Below are 11071 nucleotides of genomic sequence, written 5' to 3' on the forward strand. Positions count from 1 at the left end.
ATATAACGAATCCAGTAACTGCATACACAACTCAACATCGAAACTGATAGAAAGCTGTACTAATGTTGGTTGTAGCGTAACTTTGTATGTGAACGAAAAAGCAGTGAATAAGTTATCAAGGAAACTGCTGTGGAAGTTCAACCAGAGGTTAAATCGTTGGAGGGAAATGGTAAGTCTGATTCTATCCTAAACAGTGAAAGTGGCCCTCCTGTTTCTTTCACCTATGGGAGAGCATTACAAAAAATAATAGCGAGATCCTTGTTTACTCGGAACTAAGTCCCACTGCATTCAACGGGTCTTAATCCCAGGGACCTCTGCATAGAATTGCAGCCCTGTATAACATTTCCGCATAACCCCCACCTCCCCCGGAACTGCACACTATCTTTTACCACAAGAAAATACTTAAGCTTGGTCTCTGATAAGCTCCTGATTTAATCAATCTGGGGCTGAGACATGGGCTTCCGCAGGGACGGGGGCAAGGGAGACGATCGATGTGATGGACAATCCCCAGATTTAATAAAAAAAAGGGGGGGAGATAAGTTTCTAGCATTTGTAGAACCTGAGATATGAAGCAAAATGTACAGGCACTATTCTCCTTTTGTGTGTGAGAGAAATCACCCTGCTCCCCGCTTTCCGTGTTTGACTTCCTACCCTCGAAAAAATTTCCTGCGGATGCCCGTGGGCTGAGAAACTGTCTTCTATTCCATCTCAGACGCCACTCAAATCTGCTTGTCACGGTCTTCCCTTGAGGATCAGCCAGAACACTTGACTTACGAACGTTTAAAAAAATGAAGAAAAGGGTTATAACCGGGACTCTTAACATTGTATGTATTGCCTTCAAGTCGATTCCGACTTATGGCGACCCTATGAATAGGGTTTTCATGAGGCTGAGAGACAGTGACTGGCCCAAGGTCACCCAGTGGGCTTCATGGCTATGTGGGGATTCGAACCCTGGTGTGGTGTAATGGTTAAGGTGTTGGACTATGACTCTTAACATTATATAACATTCGTCGTTGATATTCTCCATATTCCTGTACCAAAGAATTTACATTTTGCTCGTCTCTTCTAATTATTGATAAACATCAATCGCTCCCCTTCTCAAACATCAGTATTCTGTTTTACTCCAGATGGGTGTGTGTCTGTGGGGGAGGGGGTAATCTTTACGAGGTAATTAACGAGGTGTGTGGGTATGGGGGAAACAAATGACTGGCTTAGGTTTGGAGGTGAATGAAAAACCAAAGGTAGGAAGAAATTTCTCCCCACCCAGCCGAATCATCTTGGCTTCCTTGGGGTTGAATAGAAAGCATACGGTGGTCGCCTGCCAGGTGGGCTAGGAAACAGAGGACGACAGGAAAACGCTTGAGGTTGCTACGCAGTCCTCTTCCTGCCACAGATACTGGGAGGGAGGCTGCGGTTGTGGCTGCCAAGCCAGGCGTGAGAAGCCCCGCAGAGCCGCCCTGCCTGCCTGCCTCTCCAGCACAAGAAACAGCTCCTCTCGCGGGGGAGGGGAGAAGCTGTGCTACCACTGAGCTGTCGGAGGCTAGAGTAGAAGACGGAGAGGAGGATAGATTGAGCCGTTCTGGGCGCCCGGGAGGCCCGTTCTCGTCGCTCCCTGAATTGGAAATGGCGGAGGAAGAGCGGTATCTGGCCCTGTCGGGGGAGCGCATCACGTTGCAACGCCGCCATCACAGCGCCTCTTGTCGGGAGTTCCAGGTGCGCTGCCCGCGGCTGCAGTTGCGCTCGCTCAGCGCCGTCACGTGCTCTGTGTGGCTGGTGGCTTACGGGCTCTTCGTCCTCAGCCAGGTACCGAAGAGGCCTTGTCCTCCCTTGCCTACGGAATCCGTCGTGCGTGTTGGTGCCGCCGAAGGGGTCCCTAAAGGGGCTCTTCCAACCCAGGCGTAGGCAGAGAAACTCATAAGGGTCCCGCTGGAGGGGTACCCCAAATGCTATAGCAACCGCTTCCCCCAGAAGGACGTTCAGCTTCCGCTTTCCCTCCTGTCCCGTTCTCCTCCTGCCAGACCCTGCGTATGCTGCTTAAAACCGATTACACTTAGTTACGAATCACTGCATAAAAATGCACCCGTGCAGTGCAAAGCTAGGTATATTTAGGCAGAAGTAATTCCCACTGGGTCCAGTGGGGGCTGCTCCTAACTAAGTGGATAGAATGGCCGGGGCAATAGAATAAAGCTGCTTTTTAGTTTGATAGAGGTGTATAAAATCCATGGTGCGGAGAAAGCGTATAGGACTCTAACAGTACTAGAACTCGGGACCGACCAATGAAAATGAATGTTGGACGATTAAGAGAGGCAAAAGAAAGTATTTCTTCATACCGTGCATAGATAATGATGGAAGTCGCTACTACAGAACGTAGTGATGGCCATCAACTTGGATGGTTTTAAAATAGGGTTAGAGTGACAAATTCATAGAGGATTGGACATCAATAGCTACTAGCCCCAATGGCTATGTTCTACCTCCAGTGTTGGAGGCAGCATATCTCTGAATACCAGTTCTTGGAAATCGCAAGTGGTAGGAGTGCTGTTGCACTCAGACTATGCTTGCAGGCTTCCTTTAGGGAGCTAGTTAGCCACTGTTAGAACAGGAGGCTGGACTAGATGTACTTTCGCCTAATCCAGCAAGGCTCATCTTTGGATGGCACCAGTTTTTGGATGCAGTTAATCAACTGAATTATCAAAATGATGTGTGTGGCCCTTTTGCACATTAATATACTCATTAATTATTAATAGCTCTTTTTATTCTCCAACTATTTCATCCCATGCTAAGTCCATAATAGTACAATCCCATGCATGATGTTTATTCAGAAGTCATCTCCACTGTGTGCATTAGGGCTTCTCCCTAGGAAAAGTGCATAGTATAAACCACATTTTGTGGAATCGTATGAAAGATCTATTCCAAGAATATTAGTACCTCTGACAATAAACATTATTTACTAAATTAGTCCATGTAAATAGAAGCATGCAGCCTATGATCATCATGTAGGCAATGGTGTACCAAAGAAAAATAATAGGAAGCCCCATCATGAATCTTTTCAAAGCACAGTGAAAGTAGTCTGGGATCCAGTCTTGCCCTGCCTTCTCTGGTCTCTCATTCCTGGATTTAGAAAGATTTCTGATTCGCTCACACTGATTGTAGCAGCTTGAGTAAAATTGCCACAATATACCTCAGTACAAAAATGAATGTGATTTAAAACAGTAGACAATGGTTAAGATTGCAGTTCTGAGTGTATACACTTAAATGGAAGTAAGTTCTAATGCCCTCATTTTATAGAAGAGGTTGTTGAAGCTCAAATTCTTTGAGAGTTATTTTTAAAACTAAGATATATTCCTAAATTGTGGAAGTAAATTTTGAGTTGTACAGAGCTCTTTGTAAGTTTTCATGTTCAGCAGGTAATATGGAGTCTGTGGTGTGCAGCCATGTTTACCGACCACATCTTTGGATTGTTCAGTTCAGAATGGTTAATTAGGGCTATAATCCAATGCACAATTTCTTGGGACTGTCCCATTGAAATCACTGTAATTTACTTCCAAGTAAACATACATATGACTGTGCAGTAGGTTACAAAAAGGCCATGCCAGGAAGATTTAAAGTTACACACAGGCACATTCCAGAAACAGAGCTGTACATGGAAAAAATTAGGTGTTCCTTTTAGAAATTTTTTAAAAGTGAGGGTTGTCCAGCATTTTTATATATTCAAAAGTTCTGGACCCTGGTGTTCTATGACAGCATACTCTCTAAAATATCTGCACTATTCCGATTTAGTTATTTATGTTGAAGGGTTTTGTATCATTGGATAAGTCCATGCTCCTATATTGTAGTGTGCCTCCTTTCTTTTTTAAAATATATTTTATTCATTTTCATTTACTTGTAATACATATATGAACAGAAACCATTGAAATACAATAAGCAGATAAACTGTACAGGTGAAGTAGATGAAAATCAAGACCGTTACCTTATTTTTATCTTTGCAGGTGTCTATGGAAAGGCATTAAGTCATGTGCCCAGGCCTCTTTTCTATTCTTTATTTCATAAGATTAATTTGTGATTAATGTTGGTTACCCATCTTTATCTCTAAGCACAAGGATAATGATACTTACCTACTTATAAAAAGGACCCATGAACAAATGTGCGCATAATACATTTGCTGTGTCTTCATTATTTTATTCCATATTGTTAACTTGCATGATTGGCTGCGTATTCCTTAAGAAGTTTGTCATGTTTATGTCTTAAATTCAATAGTTGATTGGGGAGAAAGACAACAGAATTCTGTTTGGTCAGTTGCTGAATTTGGTCTTATGTCCTCAACTTGATTTCTGTTACAGAACAGTGTGGTGCTTTCTGCTGCTATATTTATCACATTGATTGGCTTGCTCATGTACCTACACTTTGTGAAAATTGACCAGGAGTCTCTGCTGATTGTTGGTTCACTTGGAATACAGATGACCTCCTCCTTTGCATCTGGCAAAGAAAGTACAACCTTTATAGAGATGAGCCAAGTAAAAGATGTGGTAATCAATGAAGCCATCTATATGGTAAACCTAATATGCTGTGTGAGTGCATGTGTGTGTGCATGCGTGCATGCGCACATACACAAGAGGGCAAAATTATTTATCTGGAAAAAATTTCTATATGGAGGGACCTCAGATGATAAGGTATTCTACAGTGTTGGGATAACAACAGAAAAGGCTGTGTTCTGTCCTATCGCTTTAGCTGATAATCCCTCGTGAAATGATAGAACTCTGAATGGAGCCTTACCATCAAATCTTATGGGAGGGGGATGACTGCCAAGCTGGCCCTGCTGTGTGTTGGGGTTAAGTTCCTGATTCATTTGGCAGATGGGAGGTGGGAGCAGCAAACCTCTTTGCTCCTACTGGTCAAAAAGAGAGTCTCCAAGATGACTCCAGACCACAGAAGCCTTACTTGACCACACTAGGCCAGTAACATCCTCTTGTGAATAAATTATTATCCTGCTATACTATGGGTGGAACGGCTGGTATAGCACAGTGAGGAGGAGAGCCTGGCTGGGAGTCCAGAGTCTGTGAGTTCAAATTCCCGCTTGTGTCTCCTGGGTGTCAAGGGCCAGCTAAAGATCACCCCCACAGTGAGTGACTCAGGGGTTATGTGCCCTGCCACATGTGCAGCTGTGGGCAAGCTGCATAGTCCCAAGTTGCCCCCCAGCTGGCAGTTGTGGACAAGGAAGGGGCTGGCTTGTGCAGCTGTGGCAAGCTGAGCAGGCTCTAGCTAGCTTGGGAGAACTAGCCTCAGACAGAGGCAATGATAAACCCCCTCTGAATACCCCTTACCATGAAAACCTTATTCATAGGGTAGCCATAAGTCGGGATCGACTTGAAGGCAGTCCATTTCCATTTTCATACTGTGGGTAGAAGCTACTTATACCAGGGTTATAGACTTATGATTGGTAACATAGAACAACAACTTTCTCATTGTTCTATTTGTGTATTGCTTGTTTTTGTAGCAAAAGGTTATCTATTACCTGTGCATCCTTCTTCAAGATCCCATGGAACCTCATGTTGTTTCTGAGGTAGTACCACTGTTTCAGGTGAGTCCACTGTGTCTTGCTGGGAATCTTATGTTTTCATTCTTTGATACCACACCAAGTTTTTCCTTCCTGGGGTGTTCCTGGGATTTTCTATTTGATTTCAATATTTCTTCAATGGGTAGTGCACAGGAATATTAGAAGGCTAGAAAATGTCTGTTAGCCCATGTAGAATTTTGACTATGGCCTCTTATTTTCAGAACTCTGCACGCTGCTACAGAACACTGTTTTTTACGTGATCTTGCTATCAACCCTGTGTCCAAGAACACAGGGTGTAGGTTAGTTTGTAATTGACTTACTTGCAGTAACTGCACCTTAGACGCAGCAGTGTCATGCTCAGTTGAGCATGGATTGAGTGCTGAACTTTCTAGATAGTTGATTTAACCCAGGTAGGTGGGGCAGTAACCCTTGTCACCCTTTGATGCATTTAAGCCCTTGCTTTTCCCAGTTATGTCAGTTCTAAAGAATACAATTTACCATCTCACTGAGCCAATTAACATGTCTATAATCACGTACTAAATTAACCTGTTTTTCTATGAAACTCTCAGTGGCGACCTTCACAAAGAGAGGTTCCAAATGGACTTTATACTAAGATGTTTTCAGGAGCTTAAAAGTCATTAGAACTTAGAGAGCAAAGGGTGGGATGGGGTGGGAAATAACTAGAGCTTAGGAATAAAATACAGAAAATTTTCTTTCTTAGTTTTTGGCCCAGTTCAACTTCACTCCTCTTTCTGATCATTTAGACTAGTCTGCAACAATGGAGGTTCCTCAGTAAGGATGACTAGGGCACCACCCTGGAAGAATTCTCTGCCCCTTTTGTTTTCTACAACATTACTTACATCCTTTTGATTCCATAAAGGAAGCCACAGACCTGAACTTACAAGATCTGAACAGGGTGATTTATAACAGATGCTATTGGAGGTCGCTGATTCATAGGGTCGCCATAAGTCATAATTGACTTGAAGGCACATAACAACTTACATCCTTCCATTTTCCATTACAGAGAGTATAGCAATCACTCTCCAACTTGTTTTTGTCCATCATATACCAGCCAATCTGCTGTTTTGAATTCCTAGCCAATAGCAAACCATTGCTATTGCCAGGGTCCCACCTTTGTCTCCAAGGAAGAAGCAAAGTAAACACATAAGCACAACCTACAATATTTTAGCATTTTTCTAGGGCATCTGGTCCCTCTGAACTGGCAATTTAGCTTTCCCCCCTCCTTTTATCAACGTAGCCAATTGGGCATTGGTATTTACATAGAGGAACATGTTGAATTAAAGGAGGAGATAGGACAGGACTACGACCCATAGCCACTTAGAATGCAGTCTGTGAGCATGTGCAGTGTTGTTTCCTTGCTGGGCAGCATGTTCTCAGAGTGAGATAGGTAGTCCTCTTGTAGTAGTTCTTGGTGGCCTTGGTTAACAGTGAGTGATTTTAGAAGAGGGCAGCCATGACTATCATACTCCTTGTTACAGTAGCACCACCTTCTCTGGGCCCCTGGGCTTTTAAAAAAATCATCTGGAGGGGGAATGAGTGGGGAAATGGTGGGTGTGCCCATCTTTCTGACCTTGAAGGAACTCATGGGGAAAAGAAGATTTTTCTCTTTCCCCATGAGCAGAACCACTGGCTTACGTCTGCACTGCTTGGTGAGAAAGGGGTTGCTTTCTTACCAAGAAGTATAGAAATGCTCTCTGCTCCCACCTTTATTCTTTGCCCCCCAACCCCTAGTCTTAGTCTTTCCTCCTCCCCCTATATGTGTGCGTGAGAGAGGAAAAGAGAGTATGTATATGTGTGTGTTAGGGATGTGCTTGACTTCTGCTCAATTTGGATTTGGTACCAAATGTTTCATTAATAGCTGAGGATCAAGTTTTAATGTAGTGAATTTCTGCAGCTGTTTTTGAAAACAGACTTTGAAAAAAACCTGCCTCTAAAATACTGATTGTAAGAATGATAATTTATTGATATTTTCTTCAAAAATATAGGTATTTTTTCAAAGTGAAAAAACATGGATTGGTAAAAACAGTGGCTCCTGGATACAGAACAAACTCATACTGATGCCAGCCTGTTAGGCTGGCGGAATGCTTTTAAACTGGCACCGGTCAACAGATTCCATCCCTAGTGTGTGTGTGTGTGTGTAGGTAGTGTGTGACAGTGTTAGGTGAGAGAGAGATGTTAGGAATGTGTTGCCAATGTGAGGTGAGAAAGTGCATGTCGTGTGTGTGTATGCCTGTGTTAAGCGTGTCTAGGGGTGTGTGTGTGTGAGAGAGAGAGAGAAAGAAGTGTGTGTGTTTGTCACTGTTAGGTGAGAGTCTATGTGGGTTTGTGTGTGGGTGATTGTCTGTCTAGTCCTGCTTCCTCACCACCAGGTTAAGTTGGCACCCACCACCACTGCTCTGCAGCTGTGAAGCCTTAAACTTATAGACACAACGGTTATGATTCTTTAGCTGGTTTTACTTTTTTTAGCATCTTTAAGCTTAAAAAGGTAGGATAGACATCTTTTAAATAAAATAAATAAATCCTTAGGATTCTAACAAAACCCCTGTTGGCTGTATGCAGCTACTTTTAGGCCCATACAGGGACCATGCTAGGAAAGATCACAGTACAGACTGAACAATAGTTGAATTTCAGTAAAGCCAAAAGAAGATTTTGTGAAATGTATTGCACCTCATTAGGCAATTAAGACTGTACTTGTGGATGTTGACAAATATCACTACAGAAATATTCAGTATGGATTTGTTCATATAAAAATATCAAAATACCATATTAAGATAAGTATGGCTTGATTGGCGTGTACAAGGCAGTTACTTTTTAAAAAAAAAATACCTTTAATCTGACACAGCAGTGAAAGATGCATGGGGAAGACCTGGAAACAAGCTCCATAGTTATGGAACAGGCACAGTATTGGATGTAGTCATAGTCATCCCTTTCTGTGCCTTCTCCACCCCTTGAGAGAGATGACACTAGCAATTAAGGAATCTAATTTCAGTTTCTCTCAGTTTCTCATTTTTCTTAAATTCAGTTCACATTTCTGCAGCAATTTGCATTTAAAAAAAATCCTTATGAAAATTTGTTTATTTATTATTTGATTTATATCCCGCCCTTCCTCCCAGCAGGAGCCCAGGGCGGCAACATGTTAACATTTGTTAACATTTTAATGTAAATTTCTCATCATAAACACAGTTATGGATGCAGTTTTGATTCATATACACATTTCTGTAAATAATTTTACCTAACAATGTATTTTTGTATGTCATTTCACTAATATATGCATTTTTATGCACATTTTTCCCTAAGATGTGCAGTTTGGTTGGAGAACTGCATTGCAAAAATCAGAGTAGTATGAATTTCAAAATATAACTGTTTTAGTTCACGTATTGGTTTGAGAAGTGCAAATTCTGTAGTTTCTCATTAAAATGCAAACAAAATTGAATATCTCCTCTCTCCCTAGATGACACCTTCCTTTTTGTTCTCCAGTAGCTATGCTTGCTTTGTATGAAATCTCCTTAATCTTGCAGCAGCAAAATACAGCCTGAATTACAATGCTTCAGCCATCTGAGTGTCTTTGCTCTCCTTTATTTACAGAGCTCCAAGCCACGTCTTGACTGCCTTGTCCAAGTGTACAAAAGCTGCCAAGAAATCCTGGAGCAAAGGAAGAAATCTTGACATAGCCTTTAGCTTGCCTTTATCAAGGTAGAAGATGTGCTAAAATGCCAAGATTTTCTAAAAATATTTGGGAAGGCATTTTAATGTCAGTGAACTTCACTATATGGATAACTAGATGGCAGGGGATTCTAATGGACCAGGAAACTGAAAATTGCTAGTGCTTTCTTGGACAAGGATTTCTTGGACAACGTGCAACCTTGAAGAAATGTTGGGGGGAGAATGGCTAACCTGGGCCCCACATCTTCTTTTGTCAACATGGTGATGTAAGAAACTCAATGATAACAATCTTTTCTGTTAAAAATTAACTCTACCTAAGTGAATGGAAATCTACAAGGAAGGTTCAGCAGAAATGGGATGGAGGCAGGAAACTGCTCCCTTTCTCAGTACAAGTACATGGAAGAAGAGAAACTGACAATACTGTTACATTTTGTTTTCTGAGGACCAATCATTTAGATTATGGGATCTGCCTATGCCCATATGGTATTCTTACGTATTCACTCAGGTTTGTCATTAGCACAATGTAGTTGGTATTATTTGATACAAATGCCTATTAATAAAACGTCTCACTAGTTGTTTTAGAAGCAGTTTGGTGTATTCAGTGTTGTCACAAAATCATCTGTAGACCAGGCAGTGGTGGCACCATCTGGTCTGGGAGGGATTTTGGTGCGGCTGAGCTGGAAGCAGGAGGAAAGTTTAAGCTTCGCTTGACTCAGGAGGACAGGGGACTCTGTTACTGCAGCCACATGCCTGGCCCAAGGATCTCTTCCAATTACTTCCCATTACCACAGCAGGGTAGGCATTGATTGGGCCTCCTTAGTTGCTGAGCTTAACTACATCACGCAGGACATCACACAGGAAGTAGACTGCTCAATAGTAATAAGTGAGAAGGCCAGGAAAAGGCCTTGAAAACAAAAGGAAGCAACTGATGCTTTGGAGAATGGCAAACTGATAGAAAGATGCACAGAATATGGAAATATGACTGGTTTCAAAACAGGAAAAAGAACTGAACAGATTATGCAAGCCTGGAGGATTGGTGGAGCCAGATTCACCTCTTTTCCCCTGGCCTGGCAATAGCGCTTGGCTCCTCAACTCTTTTATCTCCACCTTCTGATAAACATCTTACCAGGCACCAATGTCACCTCCTCCTCCACCTCCTCGTCATCATGCTGTAGTTTGCAGGGTTAGCACCTTCTGTCAACAGCCACCTGAACTACAGCAGTATGACAAATATGTAGAAATATATACAGTGGAAGCTCATTTGGGGGTTGGGACAAAGGGGTTATAGGGGTTTGGCATTATAATGAAAATTGCACTGAGAGGCACTTAGAATTACCTGCAAACTGCAGTAAACTGCTTGCTAAAGGTTTTAAAAGGTGCAGTACTTAACATTTTAGGCTTCCTTTTTCCTTTGGTAGTCAGACTTTTTGGTTTGGCAAAACTGAGCAGAGTGTTCTCAGCACATAGTTCTTGATGCTGCTCAGATGGAGCACATGAAGGTCCTTGCTATCGCTCTACTATTCCAGCCACCTCATCAGCTCATTGTTGTTTTCAAGCACCCTATTTATTTATTTATTTGCTGCCCTGGGCTCCTGCTGGGAGGAAGGGCGGAATATAAATAAATAAATAATTTACTTTGGCCGTTGCTTCAGAGGAAGCCTCAACACTGTCACCTAACTCCCTTTGTCACTGACTTCTTGCTGCTCATTCACCTGGCTACTCATCACAGAAGCCACAATTTCCTCCTTGCTCTGGATCTGCACCACTGGAACTTCTGCATCCATCCCAGTCCAGGCAGCCAGATCATTTGCTGCAAGACTCCTCCCGGGTGCACTG

The 11071-nt window shown here is 42.5% G+C and overlaps 1 protein-coding gene across 4 annotated transcripts; it reads left to right on the plus strand.

The window, feature by feature from the left end:
- The first annotated feature begins 1408 nt into the window (after positions 1-1408).
- PIGH (phosphatidylinositol glycan anchor biosynthesis class H) lies at positions 1409-9819 on the plus strand. 4 transcript variants are annotated; one of them, XM_061611081.1, is made up of 4 exons: positions 1409-1713; positions 4338-4565; positions 5492-5575; positions 9158-9819. In XM_061611081.1, exons 1-4 carry the CDS (start codon positions 1624-1626, stop codon positions 9236-9238), a joined length of 483 nt encoding a protein of 160 aa, XP_061467065.1. In that variant the 5' UTR covers positions 1409-1623; the 3' UTR covers positions 9239-9819. The 4 variants fall into 4 exon arrangements, with proteins under 4 accessions (XP_061467065.1, XP_061467062.1, XP_061467064.1 ...); XM_061611078.1 differs by having other exon boundaries at positions 1417-1803; XM_061611080.1 differs by having other exon boundaries at positions 1418-1803; positions 4338-4523.
- The last annotated feature ends 1252 nt before the right edge of the window (positions 9820-11071 follow it).

The sequence above is a fragment of the Rhineura floridana genome, chromosome 2, assembly GCF_030035675.1.
Source record: "Rhineura floridana isolate rRhiFlo1 chromosome 2, rRhiFlo1.hap2, whole genome shotgun sequence".
NCBI lineage: Eukaryota > Metazoa > Chordata > Lepidosauria > Squamata > Rhineuridae > Rhineura > Rhineura floridana.

Coding starts and splice junctions, on each gene's coding strand:
- PIGH (XM_061611078.1), top strand. CDS start 1,624: ATGGCGGAGGAAGAGCGGTATCTGGCCCTGTCGGGGGAGCGCATCACG. Junction 4,566..5,491: donor TGGTAAACCTAATATGCTGT/GTGAGTGCATGT, acceptor TTGTTTTTGTAG/CAAAAGGTTATCTATTACCT. Junction 5,576..9,157: donor AGGTAGTACCACTGTTTCAG/GTGAGTCCACTG, acceptor CTTTATTTACAG/AGCTCCAAGCCACGTCTTGA.